This window comes from Meriones unguiculatus, chromosome 17, assembly GCF_030254825.1.
Source record: "Meriones unguiculatus strain TT.TT164.6M chromosome 17, Bangor_MerUng_6.1, whole genome shotgun sequence".
In the NCBI taxonomy this organism is placed as follows: Eukaryota; Metazoa; Chordata; class Mammalia; order Rodentia; family Muridae; genus Meriones; species Meriones unguiculatus.
Genome location: NC_083364.1, coordinates 47,014,796 through 47,035,148, shown reverse-complemented (window position 1 = coordinate 47,035,148; position 20,353 = coordinate 47,014,796). Strand labels below are relative to the sequence as shown.

Here is a 20,353-nt window from a genome sequence, read left to right as displayed (position 1 = left end):
TTTTTGAGAATTGTATTTGAATCCTTTCCTCCATTAGACATATTGGACCTCCTTCCTCTGTTTTCCAGGTACCATTTCCTGTCCAGTTCTTCTCTATAGGCTTTCATCCATACACGAAATAAATAGTGTTGCTTCTAATGAAGTCTGCATTTGTACAATAGTTTTGTTTTCCTTCCAGGTCTTTGTTGGGTTCTGTCAGCTCATAAAGCAGCACTTCTTGTTATATACTCCCTGAGATCATAGTCTGTGGAAGGATTCAGGATTAAGGTTTTCTTTTTAATTCACTGTAGTCACACTTTTCATCTGTTCCTTGGCAGGCTCTTTTGACATCACGTCACTGTATTTACATGTATATTGTTTTTATTTAAGTATTTCATACTGATATTTATTACCATTAGTCATCTTGTAAGAGATGGGTGGGACTGACTATGACTGGTATAAGGGAACAGGAATTCTTCACGGTTACTTGTGAAGTGTGTTATGAAACGCAATTGTGTGATTATTTCCCTCGTTCTCTAAAGTGAACTGCAAGCCATTGGTAGTAAATTCTTTCTCCTCTACTATGCCTCATCCATTTTATGTAATGGGAGTAGGGAGTGCCTGCATGTGTTGTGTTTTACCTGCATCTTTCTACTTCTTCTCTGTACCAAACTGGGCCCAAGAAACTTCTGCCACTGGTCATTTTGCTCCTTAGCATGTGTGGCTCTTCAGTCTTCAAAACATGTTTCAAGGGCTGTGGGAAATCTAAAAAACTGTATGACTTCCCTGGCCATGGAACATATAATTTTAATCACATTTAATCACAGAAGCTTTATTTGAGTTGCATGGCTTCAGGTGAATTCTTGATGCTTCCTCACACCTGTATTTGTTTTCACTTATTTAGATCATATCCCTTGTTACTTTAGCACAGGATTAGACACTGAATTTGGAGTACTGTTTTTTGTTTGTTTGTTGTTTGTTTGTTGTGGGTTTTGTGGGGTTTTTTTGTTTTGTTTTTTGCTCTTCTTGTTTGGTAGTAACTTTTATGAAAAGAAGGAAATGGCATATTCATGTGTGATTTTAAGACAGGGAATCTACCTCATTGTTTTTATGACTGCAGTTTTTCTTTATATGGATAGAGCATAAGCATAATTTTTTTAAACATAACTATTTTAAATTATGGGGTGCTAGTGCATGAATACAATGACTGCAGTGGCCAGAAGAGGACATTATACCCATTGGAACTGGAGTTATGGCCACCCAGCTGGTGCTCTTAACTGCTGCACCATCTCTGCAGCCTCAGTAATAATAATCTAACCGACATCTTTGTGGTGAACATTAGGTTATGGTTTAATTCTGAAAGCCATTTAAGTATTGCAATAACTATGAGAAAGTTTGTTTTTCACCTTCACCAGTGCTAATCCAGTTAGCAAACACATAGAGAACTTGAAGCAATAGTACAGTAAACACTTAAGTACTGAGCACTTAGAACTTATGATTGACATTTTAACAATTGTTGCTTTATTACATCCTAGTCAGTCTATAAAGTAAAATGAACTAACTTCTTTCCCATGTTCATTATCTCCTTAAAAACTGCCTACTGTCCATTTTCCTTTTAGATGTCTTTCCTATTGATTTATAAAAGCTCTTTGATCGATGAAGATACTGATTTTTTGAATCTATGAATGCAACTCGGTTTGTCCTTTGACTTTTCACCCTCATCCCCACCTGTGCTCACATATGCTAAGCAGACACGTTACCCCTGAGTGTTAGCTCCAGCTTTTTTGGGTTTCATCTGAGTTGTCAGTTGTTTTATTTTTGTTGTTTTTTTTTTTTTTTTGTAGGCACTGAAATCTGTAGGTCATGAGAGAGGCCTTGATCACTCATGTCTATCTTTTCTACAAGTGTTGGTAGCATTTTATCACAGACCTAAAACACATCTGTGCTTATACAAAAAGTCTGTTCTAAACATGAGCATAGACTATCTGGTGTGTTTTTATTGTGTTTTTAAGCCTAAATATTGAGTTATTAAAGGCTCTTTTGTAAAACCATTTTAGACCTAGTGTTTTTATCCTGGAGTCATGATGTGGTATGTAATAAAATGCTGGTTTACAACAACTTTTCTCTTTGCTTGTGTAAGCTTGTTTTTTTCTTGCTAAAACAAAAATTAGGATATTAGGTTTGGAGACTCTGACAATACAGACATAACTATATGTTTCTATTGCTTTAAAGTTGTATATAATTTATTTTTTGAAGATATTTATGTGTAGTTTATTTTCATTAATATATACAAGTATGTACAGTGGGAGTTTCTCCATTTTAATAGATTAGAAACCTGTATTGGAAAGGTTTGGCTGAGATAAGTAACAGCACAAGACCCAAAAACTTCTTTTGTTGTTGTTTTGTTTTATAGGACAGATCTGGGTCTGCACTTAGTTAAATATGCATATCTGATGTATAGTACAGACAAGTTATGCTTGGAAATGTATTTCAGGCTAAATTATAGAAACAGAGAACAGGGCATAAAACCCTTTCCTGATTTTTAGAATGTGTAGAATAGCATTGGCTATGTCATCAGAAAGTCTCCAAATCAGCCCATCAGTAGTGGCATATACCTTAATAGTCCTAGCATTTAGGGAGTCAGGGACAGGTGCATCTCTGAGTTCAAGGCTAGCCTGGTCTACAGAATGAGTTCTAGGGCAGCCAGAGAAACCTTGTCTTGAAAAATAAAAAAACAAAAACAAAACAGTCTCCAAATTGCAGTTGATCGCTATAGCAGTGGCTGGGGTACTCCTTTTCATTCTGTGCAGAAGCCAAAAGTGGCTCTTCAGTCTTCAAAACATGTTTCAAGGGCTTTGGGAAGTCTAGAAAACTGTATGATTTGCCTGGCCGTGGAACATATCATTTTAATCACATTCTGCTGTATTGAGGTTAGGAGATATGGCTCAGCCCTGTGCGTAGAAGAACAAACTTGGCGAAATGATTAATGACATACTTAATGTGCCCATTGTTTTTAAATTTCTTAGGGACAAAATGGCCAGTAATTTGTAATCTAGCAGTGTAACCTAACAGTGCTCTTTTCTGTTTAGGAATTACACTATCAGAATATTTCCGTGACATGGGCTACCACGTCAGTATGATGGCTGACTCTACCTCTAGATGGGCTGAGGCCCTCAGAGAAATTTCTGGTCGCTTAGCAGAAATGCCTGCAGGTAAGTCTCATGTTGGTTGTCACTAGTAGAATTTTAGGGGCTGCCTTAGAACTCCCTTTTAAACTTTTTTTTTTTGTCTTTCAGATAGTGGATATCCTGCATATCTTGGTGCCCGGCTGGCCTCTTTCTATGAACGAGCAGGCAGAGTGAAATGTCTTGGAAACCCTGAAAGAGAAGGAAGTGTCAGCATTGTAGGAGCGTAAGCAGCCAAGCTGTTTGCTTTCCTTTATTTATTTGTTTATTCAGTGGAGACCTGGGCTTACTGTGTAGCACAGGCTGGCCTGGGTCTAGTATTTTGCATTTGCCAACGAAGTGCTGCGATACAGACATGTACCACCATGCCCAGCTTATGCTGTTTACTTGTCAAAAGGAAAAGTTATTTATTTTGAAGAGAGGACTGGGAAGATGGCTTAGTGAGTGAAGTGTTCACCGCAGAAGCCTGGGGATCTGAGACTGAGTTCCAGAACCTACATTTAAAAAAAAAAAAAGCTATGCGTGTTGATGCATGCCTCTAATCCTAGAGCCTGGGACAGGGAGTAGAAGCAGGTGGATCCCTGGGGTTTTTCTGGCTGGCCAGCACAGCCTACTTGGTAAGCATCACCAGGCCAAGTGAGAGACTGTCTCAAAAATCAAGGTGGATGCTCCTGAGGAACAATGGCTGAAGTCACCACAGGAGGAGGGTGGGTGGATGTACTTGGCTTCCTCTGGGAGTGTCGGTTCTTAAGTAGAGTTGTACTCAGAGAGCTTCAAAGGCACTTTGTGAGGCAATTCAGGCTTCCTCTGAATCTTTGGGTCTCACTGGTGGGACTTCCCTGATTTAGTCGATTCAAGTCACTGTATCGTAGGACTAACTTTAAAAGATGAGGCTATCTCTTGCTAAAGACAAAGGATAGATGTATGATTACTACAGAAAGCCATACTTTACTCTTAGAACGTTTGTTTTTCATCTTTTCCATTAGAATATTAAATGAATTAGAATAAATGACTGATTCATTTCTCATACTAGATGACATTCAATAATAATTGTCATTCTTATTTTCAACAAGATTTTTCTTTCCAGGAGTCATTTACTTTTAAATTTATATATATGCAAACACTGAAGCTAGGAGGTAGGGGAGTGGCTCACCGGGTTCACGTTGCATTCCCAGAGCCCACTTAAAACAGGATGTTATGGGATACTTTTTAAATCGTAGCACCCTACAGCAGTATGGGAGATGGAGACTGGAGAATCCCTAGAAACTCCCAAGACACAGCATATGCAACGACAAACAAGAAACATTCTCAAACAAAGCAGATGGTGGAGGTTGTCTTCTGACCTCCATGTGTGCTCCATGGTACACATGCATCTCCTCTGCAAATGTGCACACAAACAGATAGTTTTTGTTTGCTTGTTTTTTTAATAAGGTTGATGAATTGTGTGCTGCTAGCTCATGTGCTTATTAGCAGGCATGAAGCTTTGCGTTTCTAACTACAAAGACAAACACTATTAGCCTTTTTTATAATGTTGATGTTCATATATTACTTTTATTTATAAGTGTTTTGGTGTCTTCGTATTTGTAACTTTCAAATACTCGATGTATGTGATTATTTTTCATGAACATTTCTAATGATTGTGTTGTGTTTTTACTCTAGAGTTTCTCCACCTGGTGGTGACTTTTCTGATCCAGTCACATCTGCTACTTTGGGTATTGTTCAGGTATGACTTCCCCTCTGCCCCACCCCAGCTGTAGTTTAATTGAGTAATCATCATTTCATTTACTCACTAAAGAATTGGCAACAAAAAAAAAAAAAAATGTTTTAGCAACCTTAACATTGTGAGAGTTTAACACATTCTGTTTTTTTCTTAGTTCTTTTTGTTTTGTTTTGTTTTGTTTTCGAGACAAGGTTTCTCTGTGTCTTGTTGGCTGTCCTTGACTCACTTTGTAGACCAGACTGGCCTCCAGCTTACAGCCATCTGCCTGCCTTTGCCTGGGATTAAACGTGTGCACCACCATGGCCCCCTTTTTCTTAGTTCTTAACAGTTTATACTAAATATAACAAGCCTGTAAATACATCCAGGTACTGAAGTTTTCTTTATGTTAGAGTTAGTCTATTCATTAAACTAACTCTAACTATAGAACTAAATAGGCCCCAAACTACTTAATGCCAAAAAATTACAGTGTAATTACACTGTAAAAAATTACACTGTAAAAAATTACAGTGTAATCTGCAAGGCAGATGGTCCCATCAGAAATTGGGTCTCTTCAATCATGACTGGGGCACCCATCTGCCACAAGGGAAAACCGTGGCATTTTGAGCCCACATTTTGAACTGTGGGCTCCAAAGTGAAGCTCTGTTAACTATAGCAGGTGAGAGCAAGATTGGAAGATGTGTTTCTGCCTACATAGCTATTTACCTGGGTCAAAGCATAAACTTAGTGGATAGATAATAATTAAAGAAGCCTAAATGAAAAAAAAAGTGTGTGAATCAGACAGAGCTATGGTTTAAAATAATGTTAATATATTCATAACTTTGTATGTAGGAAAAATCTTTCTTGGTTTCCAACAGTATCAGATGAAATGGCGGAGGCTAAATTCATAGTCCTCAAAGTATTTAATACTTGCTACATTTTGAATTTTAAGTTGTATGGGGGAGGTGAAACAAAGTAATAAATGCATAAAGTATCTGAGTGTTTGGCCTTAGAAAATGAATGTCAGATATTATTTAATTGACTGATAATGGTAGGAACTTGAATTCATCTGAACATTTTATTTACTATTTATTCAGTTTTCTGCCTGCATGTACAGCTGCAGGCCAGAAGAGGGCACCAGATCTCACTATAGATGGTTGTGAGCCACCTTGTGGTTGCTGGGAATTGAACTCAGGACCTCCGGAAGAGCAACCAGCGCTCTTAACCACAGAGCCATCCCTCCAGCTGCTCATCTGAACATTTTAAAGGTTTTAATCAATGTCTGTTTCATCTCAGTAAGCCCTTATGGTTCTTCTGTTCTTTATTAGCATAATAAGCTCCATTTGCACCTATTTTCTTTTTTACTATCATATTTGATGTAGTTTTAAGGAAGTTGAAATAAAAGTTTGATATGTAGGTATTACCCACTCTGAAAATGGAGAAATGTGTTTTTTAGTTACGGTTGGGTTTTGCACATTTTATTCTATTGCAGTTATGTTTATATATGCTAATATGCTACTTAATTGGCTCGAGAAGTTACAAAGGTGCTTTTTGGGGACAGACAGATACACTGCACTACTTTGGAAAAGTCTAACATTTCTTTTGTTAAATCAGGTGTTCTGGGGCTTGGATAAGAAGCTAGCTCAGCGCAAGCACTTCCCGTCTGTCAACTGGCTCATCAGCTACAGCAAGTACATGCGTGCTTTGGACGAGTACTATGACAAGCACTTCACTGAGTTCGTTCCTCTGAGGACCAAAGCTAAGGAGATTCTGCAGGAAGAAGAGGATCTGGCAGAAATTGTGCAGCTTGTGGGAAAGGTGAGTTAGAGTGGGCGCTGCACTCGGGTACTGTGTGAGTTGCTGGAATTAGGTATTCAGATGCCTGCCTGGCTTGTGACTAATCCCAGCACTCAGGAGCCTGAGTCAGGGACAGTACCACAATTCTGAGCCTGTGTGCACTACATAGTAAGTTCCAGGATAGTATGTGTGGGCTGTGTATGAGATCATGTCTCAAAACAAACAAAAAACTCAGATAGGAGTTGGTTTTGTTTGTTTGTTTGTTTTTGTTTTTGTTTTAATTAACTGAAACTTTAAAATTCCATAGCCTGGTCCTGGGTTCATGACAGGTAAGACACCCATCACTAGTCAAATTAGATATAAAATTAGGGCCAGGTAATGTAAGTTTTGTAAAAGCACTAGAGCTGGGACTCAAACGCTCAGATTCTAATTCCATGAATGATATATGTATCTGACATTCTGTTGCTTATGTCTAGATATTCCAAAGAAGATGGAGAAAATAAATTTAGACAAGTTAAATCTTGCAATTAAATGGTTTCTCAGATCACAGGACTAAGATTTCTTCCCAGCCCCTTCCTGCTTTTGAGATAGAGTATCAATATGTAGTTTAGGCTTCACACTCACAGTCCTCCTGTCTCTACCTCTCAAGTGCTGAGATTATATGTATCCCACCCCGCCAGGGCCTGTTACTTTTATTATATATGATAAAACAACCTCCTATTTCTTCTCAACAAAGGATGATATTATTAGAAAGCTAACATCTACAGCATATATTACACATTTAGTACTTGTGATATATTGTTAGATAGCTAACATCTACAGCATATACTACACATTTAGTATTTACTGATACATTATTAGAAAGCTAACATCTATAGCAGATAGTACACATTTGGTACTTGTGATATATTGTTAGGTAGCTAACACTTGTAGCAAGTGTTACATAGTTAGTATTTACAGAGTGTTATATCCTCTCAAAGGAGCAAGAAATAGACCTGCAACACTGGATAAAGACAATTTGAGAAAAACATTTTGTTATGAATATAGATTAAAATATTAAATACTCACTTGTTAGCCCTAATTGGGCATTACAAATATAATCTGTTGTGAACAAGCAAAGTTTAGCAAATGTGACACAGAAGATGTATCATTAGGAACAGGCGGGATGACTCAGTCAATAAAGTACTTTCTGCATAGTCACAGGCACCTGAGTTCAGATTGCCAACACCCATGTAGAAAGCCAGCACTGTGGACGCAGACACAAGAAGATCCCTGCGGCTGCTTGGGCCACCATTCCACTGAAGTCCCAAGTTCAGTGAGAAAAAAATTTAAGGTGGAGAACAATTGAGGTAGACACCCAGCATCAGTCTCTGGCTTCCACATGCATACATGCAGAGTTATACACACATATACACATCCATATGCAAAACATAATGCATCATAACTTACTCGTGTTACAATAACTGCATTGGGACAACGTTATCTCAGCCCCAAAATATTTGAACTTTACTGTTAGAATTTTAGAAGTCTCTTATAAAACAAGTAGTAGAATTTTGTAACTCTGTGAAAAGTAACATGCCTATCTCCTCGTGCTTGTGTGTGTCTTTATGGTACTGCTACTGGAGACATGAAAGGGAAAGGTACTTGAGCCCATGAGTTTGATTCCCCAGGCAATGGGGGCAGGAAGGCTGGACAGATGGTTAAGAGCACTCATTGCTCTCATGGAAGACTTGGGTAGAGTTCCCAGCACACATGTTGGGAACTTACCTCCTGTAAGTCCAGCTCCAAATCTTATGCCATCTTCTGTCCTCTGCATGTGCCCACATACACACAGCAGACACAGAAAAACACACATACACATGAATAAAAGTTAAAATAAATCTTGGAAAAAGAATAGCTGGGGGTGATAGCTCAGTGGGTAAAACAACTTGCTAGGCAACCATAAGTACTTAAATTCAACTTCCAGCACCCGTGCAAAAAGCCAAGTATGATTACACACACCTCTAACCCTGACATTGAGGGACAGAGACAGACAGATTCTGGAAGTTCACCAGCTAGCTAACCTAGCCAAAATGGCAACCTTCTAGCTCGATGAGAGACCCTGTCTCAAGGGATGAAGGGTCCTCCTCTGGCTTCCATGTTGGCATGTGCACAATCGCATTCATGCTATGCTCAAATAAATGAAAGTACAAATTAATATCCTAAAACAGGAAGCTTTTACTTAATAGCGTAGAGAAATTTCAAAAGCATTTCTTTCCAAAATGAAGATTAAAACTAGAATGCTTGCTATCACTGTGTTCAGTCGAATATGGAAGTCTTGGATAAGAAAATTGTTGTCGTAGTTTCTGTTGCTGTGATAAAACCCATGAGCAAAAGCAACTTGGAGAGGAAGTGGTTCATTTCACCTTCTGCTTCAGGTAACAGTCTATCACTGAGAGAAGTCAGGGCAAGAACTCAATGAGGTCAGGAACTTGGAAGCAGGAACTGAAGCAGAAGCTACAGAAGGGTGCTCCTTATTGGCTTGTTCAGCCTGCATTCTTATCATCCAGAACTGTCCATCCAGGAATGACACCACCCATGTGCGATGGGCCCACCCACACCAATCGTTTTTCAACAAAATGCCCATAGACCAAATTGTTGGTAGACACATTTTTTTTCAGTTGAGATTTCCTCTTCCCACATGACTCTAAAGTTTACATTACAAACAGTAGCCATTATTTGTAAATAATGTGCTCACCTAACTAGAAAAATAACAGAGAAACAGAATTAATAAGTGTTAGGTGATTCAAGATAACAGAATGAAAAGAAATTTCTGTATACTAGCAGAGCATACAGTGTTCACAATAGCAATAAAAATTAGAGGCCATAGCTGGGGATGCTATTAATCCCAGCATTTGGGAGACAGAGACTGAAGGATCTATGAGATGGAGGCCAGCTTAGTCTTCATAGCTCCAGACCAGTCAGAGGCTATAGAGTGAAACTGGTTTTGTATCTGTATATGTTTTTAAATTCAGGTTCCCCCCCACAAAGAAAAAATAGAGTATATGAACTAAGTAAAAGTACATATTGTTTTCTATTAAAATCATTTTAAAACTAATATATTATCTGAGAACATTATCTCAAAACAGTCCACACTTCAGAGTAGATTAAAATGTATCATTTCTCGGGTCAGAAAGATGCTCAGTGGGTAAAGCTGCTTGCCAAATAAGCTTGATATGTAGGTCCCCAGAATCTACATAGAGGTGGAAGGAAAAAACAAACTCCAAAGTTATTCTCTGGCCTACATACAGACACATATACATGCTATATTTTTGACAAGCCACTTCTGTTTTAACTACAAAGTCACTGTATTACCAAGCACATTTCTAGCTGATTTCATATTCAGTGCTAGGGATTGTACCCCATGCAAAAAAAAAAAAAAACAACAACAAAGGCTCTACTCTAAGCTACATCTTAGCCTGAATGTAGCTGACTCTCTGAGTAAATCGGTAATCATTCTAAAGTTCATTTGCTGCCTTAGACATTCTTGTTCACTGTTAGGAAAGCAGAACAGTAAATAAGGAAGGATGTAATAAAAGCTGTGGTATTGGTGAGATAACAGACAAACACACCGTAGACAGAGCAGTGGTAGACTTATACATATAGGGTCATTGATACTGCATAGTGTTCCACAGATCAAGTGAGGCAATTATGGATTGTTTCGGGGAGAAATGGAAAACTATAAAGTGTTTGAAGCAAATGAAATTGGGTTGCTTCCCAGCTCCACACACAAAAGTAAATTACAAATAGATTAAAAATGTAGGTGTAAAAGGAAACGCTTTTCAGTAAGTAGGAACAAAATTTTTAAGGCTTCTTTTGTGTATGTGTGTGTCTTCCTGTCTGTGTGGATATGTGCACGAGAGTGCACGTGCTGTTAGAAGCCAGAGGTGTCAGGTCCTCTGGAGTTGGAGTTGCAGGCAGTTATGAGGCACCCAATGGTGGTATGGGAATCAAGTCAGGGGCTTCTGAAATAGCAATGTGTGTTCTTAACTTCTGAGCCATCTCTCCAGAGCTAGGGAAGAAACAAACAGAAAACACATGTCTATGGTGAAGACACTTGCTGTCAAACCCAGTGACCTGAGTTCAGTTCCTGGAACCTACATGGTAGAAAAAGAGAAACTCCTGAAAGTTGTCCTAACTTCCACATGTGTTATGGCACACAGCCCTTCCTCCCTACCCCCTACCCCTAAAATTGTGTATATATAAATAAATAAAATTTAAAGAAGATAAATATTAAATGACTACTTTTGTAGATTAGGAAAGTACTTCTTAAATTTTCCTTAAGCATAACAAGGGAAAGCAACGGTGGAGCTGGAAAAATGTCTCAGTGCTTAAGAGTGCCTGCTGCTCTTTCAGAGGACCCATGTTTGGTTCTCAGGACTCACATGACAGCTCATTACTCTCTGTAACTCCAGTTCCAAGGGATCAAATGCCCTTTTCTGGCCTCTGTGGGCCCTGGGTGCACATGGATATAATAGACATATACGCAGACAAAACACTCCTACACAAGAAATAAAATGTAATAAATGTTTAAAGGAAGTTTTCAGTTAAAAAACAAAAAAGTGATGATCTACTGTCTGAAATGTAACCAAAGGGCAGAGCAGACAGGTTAGAAAAGTAAGCCAAAAATATTACTACGGATTTGTGGATAATCCTTCAACCAGCAATGACACAACATTCTACATTAGTTTGAATGGCAAGAATTGTACAGCAGGGTGTTGCTGAGTACTGTGAGATCTGGTATGGGTATACTATTGGGTATATCATCTGGAGTGGGCACTGTAAATGTGCTGGGTACCTTAAGTCCTCAGTATATATGGTTGCGGAAAATGAGATGAAATTTGAGTACCCTCTACCAAGGGCAAAGACAGAAGGAAAAGAATGGAGCATGCAGCCAGGCAGTGGTGGCATTCACCTTTAATCCGAGCACTAGGAGGCAGAGGCAGGTGAATCTCTGTGAGTTCAAGCCCAGAATGATCCACAGAATGAGTTCCCGGACACCCACAGTTACATAGAGAAACTATCTTGAATAAATAAATAAATAAACAAATAAATATAAAATAAAAATAAAATGGAGGATGGACATAAAGAATGAAATTGCCAAGATTGACTTATGTAGCACAGAACAACATGGTGGATCTTAAAAATCAGCATGTCAAAACCACTAGAGAATGCTTTATATAATGAAAAATGTTTGCACAAGTAAAATATATATCTTTCTATAATTTAAACCAAAAACATGAGGTATGTTTAATATGTAAAAATGGTTGAAGAAAGAAATAGAGGTGAAAGGAATTTTCTGCCAAGAAAGCTATGAAAGACTTGATCCTTGCCTAAGGTACTAATACACACTTGTCATCCCAGAGTGCCTCGAACTTGCTGGATTTGTCCCTTTCTCTTGTTGGCAATCCCAACAATGGTATTTTCTCATGGCTGGCCAGTGGTTGCCAACAAAGAGCATTTGAGACACTGATACTTATAGATTGAGGCTCCATAACATAGCTTACCAACCAAACAGCACTCATGTAAGTAAATACTTCCTATCCACCATAGTCTAAACATCCTGTAATGTTAAAAACAGAGTAACTTGGGGCTGGAGAGATGGCTCGGAAGTCAAGAGCACTGGTTGCTCTTCCAGAGGTCCTGAGTTCAATTCCCGGCAACCACATGATGGCTCACAACCATCTACAATGGGATTTGGTACCCTCTTCTGGCTTGCACGCATACATTCAGGCAGAATACTGTATACATAATAAATAAATCTTAAAAAAAAAACAGAATAACTTTATGGACCATGTAGATTTCTGTCAAACAAACTTAAGACTGAATTCAAGTAATAGAGAGAAGGTAGGATATAAAAAAGTACTTTAAAAAAATGGGTACAGTGGTGGGGGAGGATCAAAGAGGCGTTAAGGAAGGGGCAAGAGTAGATCGAAATATATTGTATGTAATTCTAAGAAAATGTTTAAAAGAAAGTGGGGCTTGGGAACTGGAAAGTTGACTGAGCAGTTAAGAGTACTGGCTGCTCTTCCAGAGGGCCTGGGTTCAATTCCCAGCACCCACATGGCGTCTCACAGCTGCCCTTAACTCCTGTTTTAGAAGATCTGGTGTCCTTTTCTGGCTTCTGCAAGTAATGCACACACATGGTACACATACATGCAGGTAGAAGGCATACAGTCAAAATAAATCTAAAGGTGGTGTTGGAGAGGGAGCTCAGCAGTTGAGTACTTATTGCTCTTGCACAGGACCCAGGTTCTGTTTCCGCACCCACATCAAGAAGTTCACAGTCATGTGTAATTCCAGTTCCAAGGCCTCTGATACCCTCGTCTGCTTTGGGGATCACCTGTATGCACATGGTGCACATGAGCACATGTAGGTGTACACAGGCACACAGGTGCTTTTAAAAAGTAATCAGGCTAGTGAGATGGCTCAGTGATTAAGAACTCTCTTGCAGGGTTCAGTTCCCAGTGCTCACATGGTGGTTCACAATCATCTCCAACCCCAGTTCCGAGGTACCCCGTGCTTTCTTCTGACTTCTGGGAATCAGGCCTACATGTAGTTCAGATACACACATATACATGCAGGTAAAACACTCATACACATAAACTAATATGTTTTTTTAAGAAATTAAGTCATCAGGGAGGCAGAGGCAAGTGGATCTCTGTGAGTTCAAGGCCAGCCTGGTCTGCAGAGTGAGTTCCAGGATAGCCAAGTCTACACAGAGAAACCCCATCTCAAAAAAACAAACAAATCAGCTTGCATACTCATGTTCATAGCAGTGTTTTCCACAATAGCCAAGGATGAAAATGGCTCAAATGTCCACCTATTAGTGAATGAGCAGACAGTACTTTAACACAATACAGTATTGTCACACGCTGTCACACAGATTAACATGCAGGGTATTTTAAATGAATAAACTAGTCACAAAGCAGATAGTAAGTGATTTTACTTATCAGCTATCTAAAATAGGGAGAAGAGCAGTGCAGTTTGTGGGCTGAGAGTTTCAGGTGTGCAAGAAGGGAGAGTTTGAAAATGTCTGACAGCATTGTGATTGTGCTTTATAGTGCTGAACTGTGAGAAGAACGGTTAAGACCTGCCTGAAACTCTCCCCGGAACTCACGGCAATCTTCCTGCTTCGGCTGGCAAAGTACTGAGATCATAGGCATGAGCCACTATGCCTAACTTTTATATTATGTACTGTTTTACCACCATTAAAAACAGTCAAAAGGCATCTGTAAAGTTCATTTATTAGTGATAGTGATTGTATGTTGATATCTGCTTGCTAATTGATTGTTACTGTTGATCCCGTGCAACAGGATAAAATGTCTTTATCCATTCCTTTCCTAGGCATCTTTAGCAGAGACAGATAAAATCACTCTGGAGGTAGCAAAACTCATCAAAGATGACTTCCTACAACAGAATGGGTACACTCCTTATGACAGGTATGCTATGCTGATTTCTTTCTTTATCTGAGGACTTTCTGTTGAGTTGGCAAAGAGCTGCCTGCATATTGAAAACTTTCTCATACAGTATTCTGACTCAGCATATTGCTTATGTTCATAGCAGACATCTAATGTGCCCCTTTGTGTCAGTTTGCTTGTTAGTCAAGGTCTGACAGCATTTTCACTCACAGGCATCTGTAATTATAATGAATTGTGGCTTTGTATGCAGACCTGGGGGAGCATCACCTGTCTCGTCTTTCTTCCCTGCTACTTTTTGCCTTCCTTGCCTAAGTATTTATTTTGTGCTTTCCTGCCTCATTTCAGAGTCCCAAATTTCTTGCTAGAAAAGACCTTGCTGAGTGCCACTCCTACCTTTTCCCACCCCTTCCCCAGTTGCTTACCTGTTTTCATTTTCTCTACTTGTTCTGTGGCATTTTTAGAGAACCCTTTTCTTTTAAACCTTGAGGATTTGAGCCTTTTGTCTTAAGCTAGCCTTCCCTCTATGTAATCATATTTGACTCCATTTAAAAAAGAGCTAGGGAAATGGCTCATGTACCTTATGTTAAGCCCCCAATGTCCACACAACAGTCACACAGATCTGTGTCCCTACTTCCCTATGTATGCTAAGGTGGATGCTGGAGACAGAATTCCAGGAAGCTCATGGGCCAGCAAGATCATGTGGCACATACAGCAGTGGACAGCAGACTGTCTCAGAGAAGGTGGGAGGCAAGCACTGCCACCCAAGACGAAAACTGAGCAAACAGAAGCATTGCTTAGAATGTAGGGCAAGTAGAAAATAGGCCAATATGTCATCCTCAGAAGTCTGTTCTGTCCTGAAGGAACTACTACATAAAGAAAACAGGGGCAGAGTTCTCTAGAAAGACTGTGATAGATATGCGGAATTAAGTGTTTGTGTGTGTGTGTGTGTGTGTGTGTGTGTGTGTGTGTGTATGCTTTTAAAAGGTATGGGTAGATAAAAATGAATAATATACTGAAGGGAATGGAAAAGGGGACAGTTTACCTGGCATACCCAAGACCCTGGGTTCATCACAATGAGAAAAGATGCAGGAGGGAGAGATAAGGGTGTAGGAGGAGAATGGGGTATCTTTAGCAGCTTTGCAATTCTCTGCTTTCCTATTATACATTAAAACTTATCTCTGATTACAAGGGAGTCTTTACAAATCAGTTGTTTTACCACTTGAGTTATATATTTAATTACTTGTACCAAAACAGACTGCTGGCAAGTCATTAGAGCTTGGCAGTTCTGTCTCATTGTTTTCTGTTTAACAATTTAAAGATTTTCCTTTCAACAACATGCATATTCCTATCCATCTATACCATCCACAATGAAGTGTCTTTTTCCACTACTATTTCAATCTTATGTGCCATCCAGTAAATAGACAAAGAATGTTTATTTAAAGAACTAATGGCTAGTAATTCGTAACTAAAGTTTCATGTAGTGAAAGTAAGACTTTGCTTTGGAGGTTGTTTTTGCTAATTTCCCTGTTCATTTTTCCTAGGTTCTGTCCATTCTATAAGACAGTGGGGATGCTGTCCAACATGATTTCATTTTATGATATGGCCCGTAGAGCTGTTGAAACTACTGCCCAGAGTGACAATAAAATCACATGGTCAATTATCCGTGAGCACATGGGGGAAATTCTCTATAAACTTTCCTCCATGAAATTTAAGGTATGTTTTGTTTCTATTCTAGCTTTTGTTAGTGAGAAACCAACTTTTTTTCTCTCTGCACTTTTCCTTCCTTCCTCTCCTATTTGAGTTCCAAACCTGGGGTTTGAAATTTTCTTTTTTCTTTTCTGTTTAAGATTTATTCTCATTTTGTTTATACATATATGTGCATTTGTTGTACATGTATGTGCTGCATGTGTGTGGATACCTGCCAGGGCCAGAAGTGTGTGTTGGGGCTGGTGTATGCACACAGTCTAGGTGCTGAAAACTAAGCTTGGGTCTTCTGGAAAAGCATTAAACTCTAACTGCTGAGCCATAAGACCATGAAATCTGTTATTTTCATTTTACAATGCTTATATTGTATAAAACCAAAATAGTCTTCCAAGTTATGTCCACTCAGGAATTCCAGTGGTGAAGATTGTGATATGTCACATCTGTGGGGCTGAGAGATGGCTCAACAGTTAAGAGTACTTACTGCTCTTGGAAAGGGCCTAGGTTCAATTCCCAGCACTCACATGGTGGATTACAACTGAAATTCCAATGATCTGGCACCTTTTCTGACCCCCAAGGGCTCTTATACACAAGTGATGTGCAGATAAACACTCGAGCTCACACAGATGCATTTTTAAATAAAAGTTCATAGTGTATCATATCTAAAATCATTTGTAAGTGTTTTTCTCTGTCTTAGCTACTAATCAGTACAGAGTGAATTCCTGGCTGGACATTAGTTGTTTTATTAAAGTGCCTATTATCTCATTTAGCTTCCACATTCTTACAGAGTTTAACCAGTTAAGTGAACTTACCAATAGGAACGCAAATATAAGTGTTCTTAAGATGTTTGATAAATTGGATTATATTTCATTATTTCTAGGTCATGATGTACAGGCATATGTAAATAACCCATTAAAAATGATACTCTGGGTATATTTATACTACAGAAATACAGGTACAAGCCTGGAGGCCACAGGTGGCTTAGTGGGTAATGGTGGCTGCTAACTCTGATGACCTGGATCCAGTTAGATGAGTTATATTAGGTTATTGTCATGTTGCACTTTTTCACCTGAGTGTGATGCTACCAGGCCTTGAACAGGAAATTCACAGAATCTGAACTTTCAGTTGCTGTATAGACACATGCATCTGATATGTGATGTTACAAGAGTCCCACTAGTCTCTACACATTGCTGAGGTTTCCTCATTTCTGCAGGCAAAATTCAGAAATGAAGTTTTGATTTTGATTTGTTTTAGTCTATTTGTACATTTCCACTGTAAAAGAAAAGAAGATAGTCTTGACTTTTGCCTGTGATTTACTGGCATAGCTCAACTTAACCTGGTACTCCATATTAAGAAGTAACTTATCACACACCTTAAAAATTATTTTCCATAGAATAAAGTCATATTATTTTCTTTTTCAGGATCCGGTGAAAGACGGTGAGGCAAAGATTAAGGCCGACTATGCACAGCTTCTTGAAGATATGCAGAATGCATTCCGTAGCCTTGAAGATTAGACTGTGATTTCCTCCCTACTCCTCAGCAAGCTCATATGTGTATATTTTCCTGCATTTCTCATCTCACACCCTTTGCTTCCATATTGTGCAGCTTTGTGACTAGTGCCCCTGTGTGTTGCCATTTGTTTTGCTGTTTCTTTGGTAGGTCTTACAAAACAAACATTCCCTTGTTCCAGTGTTGGCAGGGGCTCCCTGGCCTTCGGCTGAAGTGGTGAATGTCGTGCATAGGATACACAGGCTGCGCTACTGTAAACTTGTATGTAAAGTGGCTCTCCGCCCCCTCACCTCCATTAAACTGTAACCAGGACTACTACACGGACTCTGTTGGGAATGGAAGGCCAGATCTCTGTACCTGTGGTAGGTACTTAGGAAATGACTCTGCGTTTGTAGTCAGACCACTTGCAACTTAGCGTTTTGTTAAGTGACCGTTTTTGCAGGAAATATTTCCACTTAAAAACATAAGATTAATGTTCCAATTATTTGTAGCTTCCCCAGTATCAATCAGGACCATTTATGGGGCACTTGGGAACTATGTTGTTTTTTATAACAGGAATTTGCAAGGCTGAGCATAATGGATAAATCAGTTTCCTCTGAAAATATGAAAGAGAGAAAAAAGAGCCAGGTGGTCAAACTTAAATTAACATCATCTTGCTAAAGCATATTTTATTCCACTAAGAGAAATTCAATATCAAGGACTTTTGTATACTCAATTACTAGGAATTTTTTAAGTACAATTTTAAAAATCATTGCATATGTGATCCACATCATAGCTATTCTTTTCCTTGAACTCTGGCAGAAGAGCTTCTCAGAGTGGCAGTGGAGTGGGAATTAGAATGCCACAGAGAAACACAGTAGTGCTTATGGGCAGGTTGCCCCTGTGAGAACCAGCTGTACTGTAGATTTGGGGGCCAGAGCGGCATTGTTTTCACAGGTACATGTGTCATATATTTGTTTGCTTGTTGAAATTCTGAGAGCAACAAGTTTACCAATTATAGAAAATATTACTTTTATGTGTGTTCTTGTTCACTGACTCAGAGAGCTTCTTAAAGTATCTGGTCATAGCAGCATGACAATTTCCATTCTGTTGATAGAGGTGAACATTATTCTTGCATTTAACTGCTAACAAAACTGGGTCATAGAAGAAAAGAGCAATTTTGTCTCACCGTTTCAGTATGTTTAAATAATAATTTCCATGTTTGCATAATAAGGCACATTTCTGCGAGTTTGGAGAGCGAGCTCCCTATTCGCTCTCTGGCTGATAGTGCTGGCACCATGCTTCCTCTTCAAGAGGGGAAAGGGGTATTGGAACATGCCTAACACACTCAAGTACACAAGTGTAATAACGTAAAGTATTTATTTTAAGCCTCGGTATGTTATTTAAATTATTAGGTGGCGCATTTCTTTTGGTCTTTTGGGTAGACATAGTCAGTATACAGTTCAGACATGACGTGTAAATCCTTGCCAGTGCATGTCTTTACACAGTGGACTGCTATTCAGGAAGGATACTCTTCCATGTAACATTTTAAAAACTATTAAACAATATTGACAGATCTGGATTATGCAATGACTTATTGAGATGTGGATTAATGGTGCTGCTTAATCAGTTTGCTTCCAATGTGGCTTCATATCCAGAGGCCATGACTAGTGGAAATGAAAAAGATTTCGAAAACCTTCTACTTAACACCTACCAGCAAACTAGGCTTGTGATCAGAATGAATGATCCAAAGAAACTACTTGACCAAGTTTGTTTTTTGTTGTCCTGGAGTTGAGATGTGCGTTCTTCCTGCTTTTAAGAATGTTGATGTATGAGTGTGAAGAAGCTAGAGAAATGATGCTCAGATTTTCACTGTAGTTTCAAATTGTTCACTCATAGTGTTTCTTTAGTAAGAATGTGTTAAAATACAGCAGTCTTTTTAAAAGATTATGCAGTTCTCTATTTATTGTGCTGTGCCTGGTCCTAAGTGCAGCCAGTTAAACAAGTTTCATATGTATTTTTCCAGTGTTAAATCTCACACCTGTACCCTTTGGAAACTTCCATCCTGAACAATGAATAGAAGAGTTCATATAAATTGCCTCCTTATCCTTAAGATTTCACTATCTATGTTAAGAGTAATGTATAATTATTAAAATCTATGAAAAATAAAAAGTGGATTTAAATTAACTTTCCTTTCTTTTTTGTGGGAAGGAGGGGCAAAATTTCTTAGAAAACATTTCACCTTGTATTTTGACTTAATGTTGCAGTATGTCCTTCTGAAATGTTTGTGAAGTTGGACTCTGTCATTTAGAAGTCGGCCCAGCAGCCCACAACCACAGCACACAGTGGCTGGGGAGTAGAGGGCAGCGTTTTCTGACCCTCCCTTTCTGAAATGGTAGACTGTGACATTGAATAGCAGGGTCTCCCGGCAGACTCTCAGCTCGGTGTCACAGCGCACACTGGGTAAAACTGCACTGTGCAGGATCTTGCCCCATTGTGAGTAAGTGCTTTTTCAAAATTAGAGGTGATCTGTGCTGCTCATTTCAATTTTTGTCAATTGCAAGACTTAGTTCAAGATACATATATATTTGGGAGTCCTTAGATTGGCTTCCATGGTTAGATATGCACAGCCCAACAGTGGCAATCTACATGCTCAGAGATTAAGAGCACTGGCTGCCCTTCCAAAGGTCCTGAGTTCAATTCCCAGCAACCATGTGGTATCTCACGACCATCTGTAATGATATCTGGTGCCCTCTTCCGGCATGTAGAACATGCAGGTAGAACATTGTATACATAATAAGTAAATAAATAAATCTTTAAAAGAAAAAAGGGGCTGATGGAACCTCAAGTGTTCTTGTGGAAAGGCTGCCGCAGCTGTCATCTATGAGTGACGGCAACAGGAGCAGACATTCGGAAAGGGAGGGTTTGCACTAGCTGGCTTCTTCCTCCTACCTTTGTTCCACCAAGTCCCTAACATTGGATGATGCCAACCACGTTTAAGGTTGGCCTTTTCCTCTTAGTTTGTATACTAACCATCTCTGGAAATG

At 39.1% G+C, this 20,353-nt stretch overlaps 1 protein-coding gene across 10 annotated transcripts in view; it reads left to right on the top strand.

The window, feature by feature from the left end:
• The window catches only part of Atp6v1a (ATPase H+ transporting V1 subunit A), a 55,838-nt gene extending 36,345 nt beyond the window's left edge, over nt 1-19,493 (top strand). For all 10 annotated transcript variants that reach the window (XM_060370452.1, XM_060370455.1, XM_060370456.1 and 7 more), the window contains 7 exons: nt 3,069-3,191; nt 3,276-3,390; nt 4,824-4,887; nt 6,475-6,678; nt 14,044-14,138; nt 15,659-15,830; nt 17,240-19,493. In XM_060370452.1, the coding sequence (XP_060226435.1) occupies nt 3,069-3,191; nt 3,276-3,390; nt 4,824-4,887; nt 6,475-6,678; nt 14,044-14,138; nt 15,659-15,830; nt 17,240-17,332 (866 nt within the window). In that variant the 3' untranslated portion in view covers nt 17,333-19,493. The remainder of the gene's footprint in view (nt 1-3,068; nt 3,192-3,275; nt 3,391-4,823; nt 4,888-6,474; nt 6,679-14,043; nt 14,139-15,658; nt 15,831-17,239) is intronic.
• The last annotated feature ends 860 nt before the right edge of the window (nt 19,494-20,353 follow it).